We start from the raw sequence: 20,775 nt of genomic DNA on the forward strand, positions 1-20,775 counted from the left end.
AAAAATGTATGGTCAAAATATATTCAGCCACTAGGATGAATACAAATAATCATGCCCTATGTTAAAAACACATCACTGAGGCTCTATGGATCTCAAAGAAGTAGGCCAGATCCCACTTCTAAATATGTAATATACAATAAATTGTATTATAATAATCAATAACAATAATATCACATGTAGGAATCGTATCCCTTATCTGATATGTAGCTACTTTTATGACATCACTAACTTCTGGAATTGTGCAGAAGGACCCATGTGCTCTTTCTGTGATGTTACTGCATATTAAGGGCAAGATTCCAAAAATACCTGTTCACACTTCAAGCTTCTCCTTGTCTTATTTAAATATTCTCTGAAACACTTACATGTCCATACTGCATAGAAATAAATGACGAAAAAGGAGAAAAATAAAAATACCACTATCAGATGTAGAAGGACATTTTTTAAAATGTTCTTGAGATAAGAGTCAGTCATATGTATATGAAATGAAAACCAGAATATGCATAAATATTTCATAAGCCCTAATTTCCTTCTTTGGTGCATAAATTTGCATATGGTTAGGACTACCCATAATGGCTGAGTAGCTTTCAAATACTCAGTGTTGACCAATGCCACAGCAGTTTTTAAAATGTTCAAAGACATGGCAAAATGCTTTGACCTTTCTGAGATTACAACTGAACCAATCTTTTGCCTTATACGCAAAAAGCCAGACAGCTTTTTAAAGTTTTTGGGGCATCATGTCATATGAAAAGTGTGAACAGGGGGCCTCTGTGTGGCCTACTATCTGTGTCAGAAATCTGAATGCATTTGGATAAATGATTCAATAGTTATCAGAGGAGGATATGCTTAAAGAGAGGCAGAGAGACAGGTACACAGACAAGATGATTTTCTAAGACCATTTTTTCCCGAGGCAAACTAGATTATAAAAGAAATCCTGTCTTAATCCTGTTAGTAAACCTTGCATTAGCCTCCCTGCTTTCTTAGCCATAACTGGGGACATTGAATTCATAAAGAATACATCTCACCATTTTACATGTAATGACCAACAATCCCCATTCACACACTTTGAGGTCGATTTTAAAATAGCGCATGTACCCATACACGTGCATATCAGCATGCGAGCAAGAATAAACTAGAATTTTTAATCATGCGTTCACTTATGCAGGAATGTATTAAAATGCACCAACTACGCGTAAGTATGCTCCTAATTTTAAGAGATTACTTGAGCACAGCTAGCACTCATGTGTCCTCAAAAGGCCCATGTCAGCTTTTATGTGCATATGGCAGCGAAGTTTAAAAACAAGCTCACATAAGCCACATTCCCAGTTTTCCAATTAGTCCTCCACTTTGTCCAGTTAATAGCAAGGACTTTCAGACTCCTCTGGTTCTTTATCCTGCACACTACCCAGTTGACCCAGACCTCTCGCCCTGTACTATAAGTACTAATACTTAGGATCTACAGAATTGCTCCTCCTCAGGAGCAGAAATAAAGTTACACGGATATGCGCACTGCGGCTTCTGTTTTTAAACTTTAGAGTTACACACATAAGTATTGTCCCCACCCCAAAATGTCCATGGCCTGCCCATGCCCTTTCCTGCCTCCTTATTGCTTATGCAATTACGGGTAAATACCCATGCATTTTGCAGCTTTTTAAAACCTGCATTGCTCATGCGCAGCCCACATATGCCTATATGTGGCCATTTTTGCATGAGCAACACTTTTAAAATAGAGCTGTAAAAGTATAGCAAGTACCGATAGCTCAAAATAGCACAATACAATAGCAATGTGCATTCATTTAAAATGAATGTGTAAAACATAACAATGGAGTCTATTTGGTTTTATTCATGGACCCCCAAAATGAATGGAGGGGTCCCACAAATGAATCAAATTGTTTTGTCTCATTTGTTTATGTTTCTTATTCAAATTTATGGCACATTTAAGTCTATTGTAATATACTGCTGAGCAAAAACCAAACAATTGGTAACTATAGCAACCAATGCTTGCCTGTGTGGCATATGAGCAGAGGCAGGACAAGTTGGCATGGAAACAGAGAGAAGAAAAATCATGATGCCACATCTTTCTAACTAGCTTATAGCTGCTATCTGGATCAAGTGATGCTGACCACTCCCACTGCAAAGTCTGAGCATGTATAAGAAGCTTTGTATTTCTTTTCTAACAGTTGGCAGACAAAGTCATGTGCTGAGAAGCTGTCTCTGAGTTTAAAATAAAAGCTAGAAACTTTTGGATTTGTCACTGGTAAAGGGCTGCTTCTGATCTTTTCTGTTGTAGTAGTCTCACTCACTATACTAGAAAGACCCAGAGAGTGGCACTGCTGTTTTTCCTTTTCACTGGGAGGGTTCAGGGTAGGAGTATGGAGATTGTAGCAGTACTACAGATTTTTTTTTTGTCCCTGTCTTGTCTGAGTGTCTGAGATAAGAGAGCAGTGAAGGTAACAAACTGACAGACTGAAGGGTCTTACCAGGCTGCAAGTCTTTTTGGTTCTTTTTCAACTAACAGTTTTGGGTTTTTTTTTTTTATGTGTGTAGGTGTGAAAAAGAAGTCAATCAGCACTGAATCACATACAGCACAGCACACATATACTGTATATATGTGTGTGAGACAGACAGTTCTCCACACAGTAGAGTGGCACTGTGAGTGAGAGTACAATCTCAATAAATACTGCATTCTTTATGATTTCCAAATCTTCAGCAGGCAGTCTTGTGACTGAGAGAAAAAGAAAAAGGAGGGAATGGCAGTTTTAGCAAGAGTAGAGAATTTGCTGGAGAAGTAACACAGCATAGCAACAGAGATAAAAAAAAAAAAAGACAGTCTAACCCCAACATTGGAAATATACTGTTTTAGCAGGAGAGGATGACAGCTCAAAGCAGACATTTGGAAGCATGTAACAAGACTGCCTGTTCCTCTCCCTCTAGTTTTGGAGCAGAAGGAAAATGTGAGAGAACTATCCAAGGTTGGCATTAGTAGGGCAGCAGAAGTACAATAGCAAAAAACACCAGCATAATCTGGTATAGTTACTGCTTATAAGGCAGTATATTCACCTATTGATTCTGATGAAGAATTTTATCAAGGATTCCTTGAATCAGTACTTGAAGAAAACTTTTGTGGATTTGTCAGTAGTATTTTAGCCTCCAGCACAGTGGTGAGGGCGTTGATGATACTGATGTTGTTGAGAGCACCCCCAGGAAGAGCAGACAATGCAGGTAGAGAGTGTGAGTGATATCCCTGACATTTCTTCTCAGGGTCAACCCTCGACCTCAGCTCTTGTGCCAGTATCAGCCCCCAAGGATATAGAGAAGAGATCTCAAAAGACATCCCTGTTCTGGAGGCACGTTAAAATGAGGGACGGCCTATGTTTTGTTCAGTATATATACAGCAGTATGGATATCAGTTGAGGGAAGCAAGTGGAACATCTGACAAATGTAGCTAGTTAATATCACCCACAGGAAAAGCCCCTGCTAGCACTGGCATCAGGGGAGGGTGGTAGTACCAACCTGAGTACCCCTTCTGCCACTCCAAGAAAAAGCCAGGGGAAAGAGGTGGAAAAGGGGAAGATTTTTCCCTAAGCTGATCCCACAACTCCTTCCACCAGTCAGGTAGCAGGCCAGCATCTCCCTTCCATTCATTCACAGTGGCAACCCACCATACCGAAAATGGATTGGCTTTCATTACCATTGTCCTGGGGCAAGAGGAAGATAGCATCTAAAGTAGTAACAAGGAGCATCAGGGAAATGATTTCCCTGAATGACCAGCCCCTGCAGTTAGTTGAGTAAATGGGCTTTAAACATCTGCTCCATGTGCTAGCCCCCAAATATAATATCTTGTATAGGACTACATTTAATAGACAGGATATCCCCACTCTGTACAACCAGTGCCCTAGTTATGTGCAGACTCTGCTGGCTAAGTCAGAGGGAAATAGCGTGCATTTTACCAGCAATATCTGGACCACCATGAACAAACCACATGCAATTCTGATCACCGCATCTCAAAAAAGATATAGTTGCACTGAAGAAGGTACAGAGAAGAGCGACCAAAATGATAAAGGGGATGGAACGACTCCCCTATGAGGAAAGTCTAAAGAGGTTAGGCCTGTTCAACTTGGAGAAGAGATAACTATGGTGGGATATGATAGAGGTCTATAAAATCATGAGAGAACTAGAACAGGTAAATATGAATCGGTTATTTACTCTTTCGGATAATAGTAGAGATGTGCATTTGTTTATCATGAATTAGGCAATTTCAACAAAATTGCCTAATTCGTCGTGGTTCGGGGGACACGAACCACAAAACGGATTTTCCCCGAACTTCATGGAAAATTTGTTTTTTGGGTTAGTGCGGGGGGGAGGGGTACATTTATTAAAAAAAACAATCATTCCAACCCTTCACATTTACTGTATTAACCCCCCCCCCCCCCACCATCCCAATCCCTCCCCAAGACTTACTAAAAGCCCTGGTGGTCCAGCAGGTCCCTTGAGCGATCTCTCCCTCCGGGCCGTCGGGCTGTCGGGCCTGCTATGAATCATAATGGCGCCGATGGCCCTTTGCCCTTACGATGTCACAGGGGCTACCGGTGCCATTGGTCGGCCCCTGGATTGGGATGGTGAGGGGGGGTTTAATACGGTAAATGTGAAGGGTTGGGATGTTTTTTTTTCTGATTTGGGGTTTGTTTGTTTTTAATTCGTTTTTCCAGTTTCAGGTTCCAGCTTCATTTTTGCCGAAAAATGATCCGTGGGAAATGAGTTTTCCCATGAAGCGCCTGAACTGAAAGCCGACCCAAGCCAGAAAAATGAAGCTCATCTCTAAATAATAGGACTATGGGGCACTCTGAAAAGTTAGCAAGTATCACATTCAAAACAAATTGATGAAAATTATTTTTCACTCAATGAAGCTCTGGAATTTGTAGCCAGAAGATTTAGTTAGGGCAGTTAGTATAGCTAGGTTTATAAAAGGTTAAACAAGTTCCAGGAGGAGAAGTCCATAAACTGCTATTAATCAAGCTGACTTAGTGAATAGCCACTTCTATTACTGGCATTAGTAGCAAGGGATCCATTTAATGTTTGGGTACTTGCTAGGTACTTGTACCTGGATTGGCCACTGTTCGAAATAGGATGCTGGGATTAATGGACCCTCAGTCTGAACCAGTATAACAACTTCTTATATTCTTACCTCTTCTTAATGGCACACTGGCCAAGGCAGAAGCAGGCAGCAGCTCTAGTAGGGAATAAACAGCAGGGTGCAAGTGGGTTGTGCTGCAAACTCAGGTGATAGAAACCCCCATAACTCATGCAATAACCTAATAGCCACAAGAAAGAATGGGAGTTGGCAGCTATACTGGAGGGCAGGAATCTTCAGCACTTTTCTTTGTGAAAGATGGCCGGCGCCATCTTTAAAAATGGCGTGGGGCATGGCCATCCAGTGCTCCTACCATGTGACAGGGGCCGGCCAATGGCACGGATACCCTGTCACATGGTAAGGGCAAAGGGCCATCAGCGCCATTTTTATTAGTGGCAGTCGATGGCCTGAGAGCGGGAGATCGCTCCCCGTGCCCCCACTGGACCACCAGGTAATTTTAAAACATTTTTTGGGGGGTTGGGAAGGTGGGGGAAGCTAAGGGGTCGATTTTTAAAGGGTTGGTGGGGGTTTTTTATCGGGCCATCGGCGCCATTTTTATTAGTGGCATCAAAATGCCGCCAATGGCCCGAGAGCGGGAGATCGGTCCCGGGGCTTCCACTGGACCACCAGGTACTCGTAAAAAGTTTTGGGGGGGTTTAGGAGGGTGGGGGAAGGTAAGGGTTTAGTTTTAAAGGGTCGGGGTGGGTTTAGGGGTTGTTTTGGTGTGCCGGTTTTCCCGCCCTCCCCCCAAATCCCCGATTTACGATTTTTCACGATAAATCGGGGGAATTTCTATTGTATCGCGCACTCTAATGATTTTTGACGATTTAAAAAATATCGAACGATTTTTTAAATTGTCAAAAAATGATTCACATCCCTAATTCATACATTTCAGGGAAAAAAAATGAAATCTGAAAATGAAGATCCTTTGCTCCTCCAAAGTCCTCCTTTCTTATATTCTTACCAGTGTATGGCCTGGATTCACCATTCTATCTCAGAATGGTGAATCCAGTGAAAATGGGGGATGGGGGGGTGGAGGGGGAGTGGGCCTGTGAAAGCCCGCAGCCTTCGCACCACCGTGGTGTTTTCGCTGCCGGCTTTCACACCCAATAGCACCACCATGAAAGGTGGTGCTGTTGGGCGTGCTACTGGTGACGATAACATTCCTAACCTTATCACCACCAGTGAAGACACCGCCGAGTCCACTTCCTCGCTGCCCAGACTCCTCCCCTCGCCGCCCCGACTCCACCCCCAGCATGCTATCACACGCGAAAAGGGCCTTTTCGCGTGCGATAGAGGCTTATTGCCCGCGATAAGCCTTTGAAAATGACACCCTATATTAGTAATACAGTTACTTCACATCTTAAAGGCAAGGAGTTGCACGTCTCTGCCCATTTCTAATTCATTGGCAGTTTGTAGCCAGCATTGAGGAAGAGAAATTTTCTGCAGTTTTTTTATTTAATTTAAAAAATGTATATCCCGCATCTTCCAGCATGCATAGGAGGTTGCAGGTGAAAAACATATATAATCAATAAATAAAACATAATAATAAATCAATGGCTCACCTATCTCTTACAGTGGTACATTTTATAATGGCAAGGTCATCATGCCTGTTCCAGCCTCCTATCCAGGATTAATCTTGGGTTGAGTTATTCAAATTCTCTCCCCTTTGCCCAACCCTGAACAACAATGTCTTCCCATAATTCTATTTGATATAATGATGTTACCTACTTTCCCTTCAACATACCACTCTGTTCCATAGAATCCACACTTCATGCCTTGAAAGAGTAATGACAATTCACTTATCTTGCACAAAATGGAAACATTATACATTCATACTCCACAGAGGATAAATCCATCACACACTTACCTCACAATCATGGTCATAATATGTACTGTCACACCTTTGATGCCAAATATGAGGCATGTCAAAGTGTAATCTGTAAGAACAATACCAGAATAAATTGAAAGGTTAATTTAAATTAAAATGAGAACATGCCATCCTCAAATAGAAGCAAACTGGAACTGCAGAGGAGGTGCAAAAACAGTGATAATTTTTAGAATTCCTTGAACCTTTAAATGAGCTAGAGGCATCTGTCCATTTATCTTGGAAGGAACAGCCATGAAATTTGTTTTCATTCCAACAGATTTATATGCATAAAAGTAGCATATATATCGTAGCAATTTACAGAAGCCTATTTATGAATGTAAAGTGCATTTACACACAAAACCTTTGGACAATTCAGCCCTATGGAGTGAATTTTCAAAGGAGTTACACATGTAAAAGTAACAGTTTTGAAAAGCCCACTTACGTGTGTAAAACCTTTTGAAAATGACCTTTGCACACACAATTATCAATTTGCAAATTAATTTGGTGCATGCTATTTGTTTTTTACGTACACAATTTGTAAATTGTGTTTACAAATCAGAAAAAAAATGAACAAAAATGAAAAATAAAGAAACAAAAAAAACCTGAACCTTCCCTACCAAAGCAAAGCAAAACAAAAATGAAAATAATCGGGATGTAGAGCCCTAAAATTTAGCCAGCTAGATTTAAGTTGCGTGCTCTACTGAAAATCACCCTGATAAACTTTAGCTATATAATGATGATTTCCCTGTCCTTTAACATATACCTGTAGGATGTATGTTGATGCTAGCCACTTTTCACTAGAATGGTACAGGTTTTAGCTATGTTGCAAATCGGTGGTGCAATTCTAAACTCCTGCAAGAGCTACAATCCTAGGGCCTCATTTTCTAAAGTATCGCACGCCTGCGATACTTTAGGGAATGAGGGGCGAGGGGTCGAAACGGGGGCGCGCCTGCGCTAGCCGGCAGCGATCGCACCGTCGCGGTGCGATCGCTGCCGGTTTCGCACCCAATAGCACCACCATAGAAGGTGTAGCTACTGGGCGCGAACTTGGACGCGAAAAGGGCCTTACCTTTTCATCATCCGCGGCGTCTTCGCGGAGTCGGCCCTGGTGACGCCCCGACTCCTCCTCTTCCCGGGTCGACTCCGCCCCCATTTTGGTATCGCACGTGATAAGGGACTTTTCACGTGCGAAACGTCCCTTATCGCATGTGATCCGGATGGAAAATGAGGCCCCTAGTCTTAGTAATGATGACCTTAGATGATAATTGGTAACCCAAATATTTAAGCCATATAAATATTTTGCATAGCACTTGAGCAGCCAAACTTTCATTCTATCATTTACAGAATTGATTCTAGATCATTGGTTGCTTTACATAATTGTGAAAACAGAGAAAGACAGTATCTGCCTACCAATTTTTTCTGTCCATTGTTTATGCTTTACGGGCATTGCAGGGTTTGGAAGATCTACAGGATTGGTAATGTTCATTTGAATGCTGCTGCTGCTGGTACTACTGCTGCTACTGCTGCTGCTGCTACTGCTGCTTGTCTTTGCATCTGCCCAAAACATGGCATTTAATTAGCCAGGAACTAAACAGCTGCCATGATACAAAGGAAAGCATGATAATTAACTGATATCTATGAGACAGAATCTCTTTGAATATATATATATATAGATATATGTATATAGGGTCTGGAATAAGACAAGATAAATTGATTCAAGCAAATCATGAGGTTATTTCAATGATCCTGCATAAGTTGATTGACACATGCATTTTTTTTTTCCATTTAAGAATGAGCTGTTATAGCTTCTGTGAAGGAGTATATGTTCCAGGGTTGCTATCTGTCACTACATTTTCTGACAGTAAAAGAAAGGAAAAGAACAAAAAATGACATGTCTGTAAAAAATAATTTCATGTCAGTAAAAATGTCATGAATGACAAGGTTTATTTCAAGTGCCATGGGCTGCAGCACTGTGAGGCTGCACTGTTTGAGAGTTGGGGATTAGATCGAGGTGAATAAAGAGGTAAATCTTAGCACTGTATATCTGCCTGTGATCCGCTATGATGTTTCATGGAATAGAAGACAATCAAAGTAATAAATAAATAGTAAGTTCAGCTATGCACAAAATGGCAACAATAAAATTATGGCCATAGAAAAGTTAGCTTACCAGTAAAACTCTGGAAGACCGTTAGTAAAAATAGTTTCATGAATTGGCAAGTCTGATGTTTTCCTAACTGTAGACTCTGTTTCTAGGGCCCTTGCTTTTATTAAAACCAGAAAGGAATGTAGTGAACCTTGATCCAAAAAAAGAACCCCCTGAGTAGCCCCTGTGCCCCTAGCAGCCTCTCTCTAGAGCTACTACAGTTGTGCTGAATCAGCCTACAATTCAGACCTATTGCCAGACTCAGGGGATGTCTAATAACTGGTCTGCAAAGAAACATTAACTTTGCAGAGTCATTTCCTCACTCAGAGTAAACCAGGTAAAAAAGCTCTGTAGGAACAGGGGCTGAGAGAGAACGCTATGACAGTGGTTCTCAAACCTGTCCTGGAGGACCCCCAACCAGTCAGGTTTCCAGGATATCCATAATGAATTTGCATGAGATTAATTTGTATGCACTGCCTTCATAGCATGCAAATGTTATCTCATGAATATTCACTGTGGAAATCCTGAAAATCTGATAGGCTGGGAGTCTTCCAGGACAAGTTTGGGAACCTCTGCTCTGTGAGTAAAGTGAGAATGAGGAACAGAAACTTGACTGAAGAAATGGCAATATTTTGCAGGGAAATCCCCCCCCCCCCCCCCCCCCCCCCCGACCATCATCAAACCTTTGGAAGCCTGACATCATAGCCCCAGCTTCATAAAGATATTCCAGCAGGGTCATTGGACTAACGTTTCTTGAATTTTCTGTTTTTGAAGAGGGAAAGATGTGAAGAAAATGGGCCCACTGGCTTAGTCTGGTCCTTAATAACAGGGAGGAGGGGGCAGGGATGGCTGCTGATATAGTTAAAGCTTGAATAGAGCTATGCTTTAGATTTTCTGTATCACTCTTCTGTTTTATATATCCCTCCTTCCATCCTTCTATTGTAAACCTCAAACTGGGGCCTATGAAGGTTTCATTAGTTGCTGATTAAGAAATGGCTACATTTAAAATGCTGGCACTTATACATCAGTGCTGAGAGGAACAGGACCCAAAGATCTAGGTTAGATTATTGGAAGTTCCCTTTTTAAATGAAGTCAGAAAAGCTCTTTTAAAAGCTAGAATATGTTCTGTAATTGCACCTGCTACGCTGTGTGAGCAATTCTTAAATGTAATGCCTGCATTGGAATGGGGTCAAGTGGTTCATGGCTCCACTCATCAGTGAGGCCACATGCTTTTATTTATTTATTTAAACACCTTTTATACTATTTATGCAAAGTTCAAAGTGGTTTACATTTGATCTAATCTTTCTTAAATTGCTTATTTTTCTCTATAAATCCCTCTCATCTTATAATAGGGAATGTGCCATGATCTGATCATCACCTTCTGCCATTATGTTGTCTTTTACCCTCTACATCATGGTCACACTTTAAAGATTCTCATTGTGCAGTGAAAAGAGGACACATACATCCCGATCATTTACTCCTAATTCCTTAGTTATCAAAGGTGAATATTAGCAGTATAACAACTGCAGTTTCCGACTGGTGAAAAACTCACCCCGTGTGTCCAGGTAATCAGCAGTGCCCTAAGAATGTCCCCTGGTATGTGACTGCTTTGAAGGAAGCCAGGTGTATGTTACTTAGAGCCAAACATCACTGGTGTAGGTCATGCCTTCCCACTGAGCTAGCAGATTTATTTATTACAAAATAAACTATATCTTGATAAATGTAGAAAGATGACCAATGAGGCCAAAAAACTTTACTATTCTACTTAATTTCATTGGGTTGGAAATAGTCCACCAAGCTCTTCCGATTAACGGAGAACCTCACCAGGTACTCAGATCATGTTTTGTCATGTAATAATGCAACTTTGGTTCCATCTCACATTGATGAATTTCCTCTTTATTTTGCAAAGAAAATCGACATTTGCATACATTTTCCTGTCATCACTAATTAGTTTGTTGCCAGTCTAGAAAGTGCAGAGACTAAATGGGACAGTTTTAATTTGGTGACCAAACATCAGATTATTCAGATTATTGAGGCAATGAATTCATCTTCTAGCCCTCTAAATCCCTATTCAAGTGTTCTCTTAAAGGTTCTTAAGGAAGTCATCGCCAGTGTATTTTCAGTGATTATCAGTCTTTCACTCTCAGAAGGCTGTATGCCTTCAAGTTTGAAACAAGCCTCGGTCCAACCATTATTGAAAAAAATCTCCAGATCCTGCTGTTTTGGCAAATTATCAGTCTGTCTCCTCTTTACCCTTCCTGCTAAAATGATTGAAATGGTAGTATTTATACAGCTTGATGATTTTATTGTGACCATTTTTAATTTGACTTTCATAAGGACCTCAATATGGAAATCCTGCTATTATCTAGTATTGACACCTTTAGATGGTGGTTTTGACAGCAGTCAGAGTTTTGTTCTTGTTCTTGTTCTCCTCAATATTTTTAAAGCATTGCATTGATATTATTAACCATCAAATCTACAGAAATGTAAAATATCAGGTTCTGTGTTAAACAGGTTTATTTCCTACCTTGCTAGCCGATCTCAGTGCATTAGATTTGGCTCATCTATTTCAGATTGGCACTCAGTGACCACTGGAGTCCTTCGAGGATCAGCTTTGTTGTCTGCACTTTTTAATATCTTTTTGGCCCGATTTGTAGATTACTTGTTAGTCTTTGTGAGGATATTGAATATACTCAGAAGATATACAATTCTTTGAACCTATAATGTATACTTGGACAGCTATATTCAAATCAGCCTTGTTCTGCCTTTCAGCAGTGAAGCAGTAAACTTGCAGAAGACTGAGATTATCATTCTTCAGTGATCCTCATCCAAGACTGATCCTACCACTTTTGATTTTGAGGGTCATCAAATTTCCATTGCATTGCAAATAAGGAGCCTTGGGGTCTCACTAGAATCAAGTTTCTCTATGCACATTTATGCAAAATCAATCATCATGGCAGCATTTTTTAAACTACAACTGCTTTGGAGATTGTACAGATTTTCGCACTGTTCTACAAGTACTGTTATTTTCAACCCTTGATTATTGTAATTCAATTTATATTGGGATATCATTGAATGCTGTTAGGGCTCTTCAAATTGTTCAGAATGCACAGCTCACATTCTGACTGGCATAAAGTTGACAGATCACAATACACCTATTTGGTAGGGATGTGAATCGTGTCCTCGATCGTCTTAACGATCGATTTCGGCTGGGAGGGGGAGGGAATCGTATTGTTGCCGTTTGGGGGGGTAAAATATCGTGAAAAATCTAAAAATCAAAAAATCGCAAAACCGGCACATTAAAACCCCCTAAAACCCACCCCCGACCCTTTAAATTAAATCCCCCACCCTCCCGAACCCCCCCCAAATGACTTAAATAACCTGCGGGTCCAGCGGCGGTCCGGAACGGCAGCGGTCCGGAACGGGCTCCTGCTCCTCAATCTTGTTGTCTTCAGCCGGCGCCATTTTCCAAAATGGCGGTGAAAAATGGCGGCGGCCATAGACGAACACGATTGGACGGCAGGAGGTCCTTCCGGACCCCCGCTGGACTTTTGGCAAGTCTCGTGGGGGTCAGGAGGCCCCCCACAAGCTAGCCAAAAGTTCCTGGAGGTCCAGCGGGGGTCAGGGAGCGATTTCCCGCCGCGAATCGTTTTCGTACGGAAAATGGCGCCGGCAGGAGATCGACTGCAGGAGGTCGTTCAGCGAGGGTTCCGGCGCCTCGCTGAATGACCTCCTGCAGTCGATCTCCTGCCGGCGCCATTTTCCGTACGAAAACGATTCGCGGTGGGAAATCGCTCCCTGACCCCCGCTGGACCTCCAGGAACTTTTGGCCAGCTTGTGGGGGGCCTCCTGACCCCCACGAGACTTGCCAAAAGTCCAGCGGGGGTCCGGAAGGACCTCCTGCCGTCCAATCGTGTTCGTCTATGGCCGCCGCCATTTTTCGCCGCCATTTTGGAAAATGGCGCCGGCTGAAGACAACAAGATTGAGGAGCAGGAGCCCGTTCCGGACCGCTGCCGTTCCGGACCGCCGCTGGACCCGCAGGTTATTTAACTCATTTGGGGGGGGTTCGGGAGGGTGGGGGATTTAATTTAAAGGGTCGGGGGTGGGTTTTAGGGGGTTTTAGTGTGCCGGCTCACGATTCTAACGATTTATAACGATAAATCGTTAGAATCTCTATTGTATTGTGTTCCATAACGGTTTAAGACGATATTAAAATTATCGGACGATAATTTTAATCGTCCTAAAACGATTCACATCCCTACTATTTGGTATGATCTTCACTGGTAGCTACTCAAATGGCAAATTATATATATAATGGTCATGCTGACCCACAAGCTTTTGGGTAATAATACCCTACTATGGCTTAATGCCATGCTGCATATTTGCAACCCTATATGCATGCTGAGTTCATCCCAGAGTGGTCTTTTCTATGTTCCTTCAGTACAACTGGCTTGTCTTGCAGAAACTAGGGAAAAGCCTTTTCTGTTGCGGCTGGCAGCTTCTGGAATATGTTCCCAGAGCACCTATGGTTAACTACTTGTATTAAGACTTTCCATAAGAACCTCAAAGCATTCCTGTTTCTATACACTTTTGATGGGGTCAATGCATGCAGTATTCAGCATATGTATTGTATAGTCATAAATGTTAGGTCAGGTTTCAAGGATGTTAGTAATAGCGCCCCTAGAAAAGAAAAGGATAATATTGACAATTATGTTTGTAGATCTTAGCGATGACATTATGAGCAATTCTATCTGACTTATTAAGTTTGTTAGATTTTTATGATTGTTTATATTGTACACAGTCTTGAGCATTGGATTTTGTGTGGGTTATACATTTTTTTTTTTATAAATATATAAGATCTGAGGTAGATTATGGCACATTTTTTTAAGAAATTAAAAACATGGTTATAACCTGTTTAAGATTTGAGCCTATGGGGGACAGAGGTTGGTTGATTGTCTGCTGCTGTAGTAAGGGAAGGGGGTTGAGTTTGGTGCAATGTTTGGAGTGGGTTAAGAGTTGAGGGAACTGGGGAATGAAGGGGTAGGGGAACTGAGGTGTAAGAGCTATTATTCAGGATTATTTCTTTTTCTCCTGCTCACAAATGTTTTTAATATTTGTAATACTATCATATTTTGTCTATATTATGATAGCTATTTTTATAATGATAATTGTTTTACTTTCTGTATGTGTATTGATATTGTATACTTCATAGGGCAACCACTGATATGATTGGGGAACAGGTTTATAAAACGTACAAATAAATAAATAATAGGAATGTACAGACCCAAAATATTTCTAAATTTGGGGGGGGGGGGGGGTCAGTTTTATGTTTTATTTTCATTTTGGTTCTTTTGTCAAACCCCCCCCAAAAAAACATTAAACAAGAAAAAAACCTCCAAAAGAAAAAAAGAAAAGAAATGAGTCAATTAAAAAAATGTACTTTCAGCAGCCCTGGCTGGGAAAAAAGATGCCAGAGACCAGTGCTGGGCTTAGGCTTAAGCTGAACTTGGTGCAGAGTATAGCACCAAGCCTGACCAGACACTGAGGTCTAGCCCTGAACTGGTGTCTATTCAAACCTGGCTAGAGCCTGGGCTCTCCTCTAGTGTAAAAGTACTGGGGCCAGAGATCTCCCACCTCATCCCGCAATAATCTTCTTCTCAGATCCTGCATGCAAAAGGTCAAGAAACATGTTTAGTCACTCCTGCCTGGGTGTAGACATTTTAAAAATGGCACCATCCACTTGAAGGATGGTGTTGTAGAGAAGTTACTTCGGAACCTTCTCCCAGCACTGGTCGCACCGATGGAAGGTGCAAAAGTGATGTGACTTCAGCACCATTCTCCAAGCAGATAGAATAATTTTTAAAGCATTGCAAATTGGCATGGAGTAACTGAACATAAGAACATAAGAAAATGCCATACTGGGTCAGACCAAGGGTCCATCAAGCACAGCATCCTGTTTTCAACAGTGGCCAATCCAGGCCATAAGAACCTGGCAAGTACCCAAACACTAAGCCTATTCCATGTTACCATTGCTAATGGCAGTGGCTATTCTCTAAGTGAACTTAATAGCAGGTAATGCACTTCTCCTCCAAGAACTTATCCAATCCTTTTTTAAACACAGCTATACTAACTGCACTAACCACATCCTCTGGCAACAAATTCCAGAGTTTAATTGTGCGTTGAGTAAAAAAAACTTTCTCCGATTAGTTTTAAATGCGTGCAATGCTAATTTCATGGAGTGCCCCCTAGTCTTTCTACTATCCGAAAGAGTAAATAACCGATTCACATCTACCCGTTCTAGACCTCTCATGATTTTAAACATCTCTATCATATCCCCCCTCAGCCGTCTCTTCTCCAAGCTGAAAAGTCCTAACCTCTTTAGTCATAGGGGAGCTGTTCCATTCTCCTTATCATTTTGGTAGCCCTTCTCTGTACCTGTACTCCTGCCTTTTTGCAAGAAGGATCCAGGAAGTGGGAAAGTTAGGTCAGGATGGGAGTTCCCTGGCTCTGGCAATTTTACACAAGGGAAGGCCCCAGCTCCGGCTCCCCTTGGGCCTAGGTGCTGAGCATAGACACTGGGCCTGTCATGGAACTAGGGCTCTGTGCCAGGCCTGGGCCAAGCACTGAGTCTGGCTTAGGCCAAGGCCCTGGCACTGGACCTGGCTTGAGCCAAGGCTCTAGCATCAGGCCCAGATGAGGGCTAGGCCTGTCACATGCCCAGGCTTCAGTGCTGGGCAAGGCTTGGGCCTAGGCTTTAGGGCTGGGCCAACTCAGTCCTAATTCTGGTGTCTAAGATTGGCTTGGGCCTCAGTTCCAGTGCAGGCCCAGCTTCAGGGCTAAGCCTCGTCATCAGGCCCAGCTCTCAAGCTAGGCCAGAATGGTCTTTTAGCCCAGGAAAGTCCAGTCAAGGCTGTTGGCCTTTTTTTTTTTTTTTTTAATTGTCACAAATATGAAAACACCCTAATATATTCAGAATTTTTTTAGAAGGCTATTTTTTTATTTGTTCCATTCATAATGAACCAAAATCGGCCTCATTCATTGCATTTTTGGCACTTGTTAGAAACAAATACACGTCTCTAATAAATAAATACAGGAATAGTCTATGTTGAAAGGCTACCCCAAGCTAACTTTGGTAGATTACCTTAAGAGGCAGGCAGGAAATACTGCTGACTCACTGGACATGGTCCATGCATAAAAGAAAAGCACAGGGAGCATAGGAACCAGAGACAGAAGCAGGCTGGAAAAGGATCATGAAAAGCAGTTGAAAGGCCATACAAGGATGGCAGTACAGAACCCTAAGCAGCCATTTCAGAGAAGCTTCAGCATCTTTTAAGCATATTTCAGACTAAAGACTAGTAGGTGAAATCCAACAGAGACAGTGACTGGACTGCAGTGAGATCGTCCTGATTATATATATATTTTGCTCTTGTTTTGTTATTGTACTGCTTAGATCAAAATCATGTAGAGAAAATAACCCTCCATTTAAATCAAACTTGCAGTCTCACCCATCATTCTCTAAATAGACAACTCCATACATTCTTTTCTTAGGTTGGCACTCAACATACCTTACCTTAGGCCCCATGCCAATTAATAAATGTTATGGTCAGATATATTTACATCAAAGTCTTTTAGTTACCTTGAGACAAATTCATGGTCCTTATTTAAGTGATTGGGAACCCTGTCTGGACACTACATGTTCAAAATGAAATGCTCACTTTCTCATCTCTACAGCTTTGCAAGCATGTTTCCCATGGTATGAAAGTACCTATAGGTTTCAGTAATTTGTCTTTAGCCCTATTGGTGCCATCATCTGCTTCAACAGATTCGCAACAAGTCTGGAAAGATTAACTATTAAGCATAATAAGCAAGTAGAAAATCAAAATGAGAGAATTCATATGAAATGATTATGTGTCTGTATATTTTGCATATACCTGATACTACATACATTGGTTCTTCTAATTCATACTAGTACTCAAGGCTACGGACACTCTTCTGATGTCACAATGTTAATCGTTCCCTCTCAGTTAGGGACTCCATTTGTACATATAGGGGCAGATTTTAAAACCTTGCGCGAGCGCGTACTTTTGTTCACGCAGCAGGCGTGAACAAAAGTACGCTGGATTTTATAAAATACGCGCGTAGCCGTGTGTATCTTATAAAATCTGGGGTCGGCGCGCGCAAGGGGGTGCACATTTGTGCAACCTGCGCGCGCCGAGCCCAGTGCGCGCTGCATGTTCCCTCCGAGGCCGCTCCGATTTCGGAGCGGCCTCGGAGGGAACTTTCTTTCGCTTTCCCCCCACCTTCTCCTCCCTTCCCCTACCTAACCCACCCCCTCGGCCCTATCTAAACCCCCCCCCCCTTACCTTTGTCGGCAAAGTTACGCCTGCTGAAAGCAGGCGTAACTTTGCGCGTGTCGCCGGCAGCCCCGCTCCGTCCTCCGGTCCCAGGGGCGTGGTCCAGAGGCCTCGACCACGCCCCCGGGCCGGCACCTCGCCCCCGGGCCCGCCCCCGAAACGCCGGGGCCCGCCCCCGAAACGCCGCGTCGTTTCGGGGACGCCCCGGACACGCCCCCTCCCGCCCCTTTTCAAAAGCCCCGGGACTTACGCGCGTCCGGGACTTTACGCGTGCCGGCGACCTATGCAAAATAGGTGCGCCGGCGCGCGAGGGCCCTGCGCGCGTAAATCCTGAAGGATTTACGCGCGTGGCCCTTTTAAAATCCGCCCCATATTGTACTGTTTGGATTTACCGGAGGATCAATAAAATTACAAAGTACCCACAGGCCTGCAAACACCACACATAACTTGAAACTTGGCCTCCTTATGATTTCCAGTAGTAAACCCATTAACTCTTTGAAATTGGTATCGTGCCTTTTAAACCTACCCTAGCTAAAAGGTGAATTTTAAAAGTCAGGTGCATGCCAAAATCGGGAGATGTGCTCACATCTAGCACATGCACGCGTCCGCCCAATTTTATAAGCTGCTCACATGTGTGCACAAGTACAAATACATGATTATCCCAATGTAGGGAAAAAAGGGGAGGAATGTGGGTGGGTCATGGGTATTCTGGGGCAGAGCCAAGAGATATGCATGCAAGTAGCTATGCATATTATGAACACAAGTAGCGCACGCATATTATAAAATTCTGGGTCAGCGCACACAAGGGGGGGTATAATTTAGCAAATTCACGCGGCGACGCATTGGGGCCTTCCCCAGTTTCCTCCCAGAATGCTCCAATGAAAGAGCGGACTGGGAAGGAACTTCCCAACCCCCTACCCTAACCTCCCTTCCCCTTCCCCTATCCTACCCTCCCCCTATCCCTATCAATGCCCCCCATTTATTTATCTCACGTTTTACTCCTGCAAAGGAGGAGGAGCAAGTTGCGCATGCCGGTACAGTGGCAAATGGCCGCTGTACTGGGCGCCTCTAGCCCCACCCTGCCCCCGTACATCCCACTGTTAAGGCCCCAGCATTTACACTCATCCCGGGGTTTATGCGCGTGGCCAGGCCCGTTTGAAAATTGGCCCGGTGCATGTAAAACCCGGCCACATGCTTAAACCCCGGGATTAACACGCGCCAGGGTTTTAAAATCCAGCCTTTAGTTTCTTTTTAACCTCCATTCTTTTATCCCCCTTCCAACTCAGACTATCTATCACAATAACAGTCCTTTGCCAAGGGCACAAACCATGGCTCCCTGCAGAACACTGTAAATTTTGACTCTAAAAGGTAAATTTCCAAAGGAACAATAGGTCAGATTTTAAAACCTTGGCGAGCGTAAATCCTGGGGTTTATGAGCATGGCCGGGTCTTACGTGCGCCGGGCCAATTTTCAAACCTCAGGATGTGTGTAAGTGTCGGGGCCTTAAAAGGGGGCAGTCCGGGGCGGGGGGAGGCTAGAGGCACCCAGTATAGCGGCCATTTTCCACTGTGCCAGCGCACGCAACTTGCTCCTGCTCCTTTGCAAGAGCAAAAGATGACTTAAAAAATGGGGGGGATAGGAAAGGGATGGGGGAGAGTAGGATAGGATAGGGGAAGGGGAAGGGAGGTTAGGGTAGGGGGTTGGGAAGTTCCCTCCTAGTCCACACCTTAATTGGAGCGGACTGGGATGGAACTGGGGAAGGCCCCAATATGTCACACATGAATTTGCTAAATTATACCCCCCTTTGCGTGCACTGACCTGGAGTTTTATAACATGTGTGTACCAGCTTGTGCATATTATAAAATCATGCATCCATGTGTGCGTGCCGGGTAGTGCATGTACATGGATGTGCATGCGTATTTTTTGAAAATCTACCCCATGTGTGGAGAATTGGCATATACATAAGTAGACTATATTTGCATATATTCTATTTTATAAACATCAAAAATATGCATGCATTTTTGGTTCCATGTATATATTTACCTGTGCAAAAAGGGGTGGTCTAGGGGCATTCCAAGACGGGACAAAGAAGTATGTGCAGAACTTGCTATTTTATAAGAGATTTACATGAATATATTAACAAAGTGGAAGCCGATCTAATATTGCTAGTAAGCAACGAGACGAAGAAGATCGGTGTAAAAAATGGTTTATTAAAGTTGCCCGACTCTGGCCGAGTTTTGCTCCCGCAGGAGCTGCCTCAGGGGCTGTTTCTATCCTGTTGATTTTGAAAAATTCAGTGGAAAGTCATCACCAATTGCCTATATCAATCTCAGTGTTGTTAGTACAGTCAGTCCCGCATGTGTTGTTATTTATTCGAAATATGAAGTACATGGTTAAGTCTCCTGCCGATGTTGACAATGACCGGCCGAACACAAGGAATGTGCTATCTTATTTTCGCTTTTACACAAGGCATTGAACAAACTGGAATGTATTAAGAATCATGCCTGTTTGCCAGCTTGAGATTTTGAATAAATAACTTAACACATGTGGGACTGACTGTATTAACAACACTGAGATTGATATAGGCAATCGGTGATGACTTTCCACTCAATTTTTCAAAATCAACAGGATAGAAACAGCCCCTGAGGCAGCTCCTGCGAGAGCAAAACTCGGCCAGAGTCGGGCAACTTTAATAAAGGAAACTTTAATAAAGGCATTTTTTACACCGATCATGAATATATTAAGCAACTGCTAATTAACTAGTTCAAATAATATAAGACTAATATGTTCTCTGCTATTTTGGGGTGGGAGACGTGGGTGAACGGAGGGGAGTTCAGGGTGAAGTATTAGGAGCGTCTCAGTGAACTGGTGATGGACTGGGTAAACTGGCAGAGGCATCAGCAAACTGGTGATTTCAAGTATAGAGCATATTTTAAAATACACTTGCCTCCATGTATAAATCAGGGTTTTACGTGTGCATGTTATATGCATATGCTTATAAAACAGGTAATACAGCAATAGGTAGGAGTAAAGGTGTATACCCACAACAATATAAATGAAGAAAGAGGGTATCACAATGGAGGTCAGATCACGGTAAAAAGTTTGATAGTTTTTAATTTGCAAATGTACCAAGCGGTGTCACTCAGCATGCAACAAAATTCGAAAGTGGCTAGTAGAGAACGCAAACTCTGACACAAGCTGTGTTCTGCCACAGGGCTTTCTCAAGACGGGGAAGTAACCATCTACAAAGTAAAATAAAAACAACGAGATAAGGCAAAA

The 20,775-nt window shown here is 42.7% G+C and overlaps 1 protein-coding gene across 1 annotated transcript in view; it reads right to left on the reverse strand.

The window, feature by feature from the left end:
* Positions 1–20,775, reverse strand: part of LOC115096136 (SUN domain-containing protein 3-like) — a 40,942-nt gene that overhangs the window by 13,248 nt on the left and 6,919 nt on the right. The window contains exons 3-4 of the mRNA XM_029610652.1: positions 8,409–8,552; positions 6,999–7,068 (exon numbers count right to left, since the gene is read on the reverse strand). Coding sequence (XP_029466512.1) covers positions 6,999–7,068; positions 8,409–8,552 — 214 coding nt within the window. The remainder of the gene's footprint in view (positions 1–6,998; positions 7,069–8,408; positions 8,553–20,775) is intronic.

This window comes from Rhinatrema bivittatum, chromosome 7, assembly GCF_901001135.1.
Source record: "Rhinatrema bivittatum chromosome 7, aRhiBiv1.1, whole genome shotgun sequence".
Taxonomy (NCBI): domain Eukaryota; kingdom Metazoa; phylum Chordata; class Amphibia; order Gymnophiona; family Rhinatrematidae; genus Rhinatrema; species Rhinatrema bivittatum.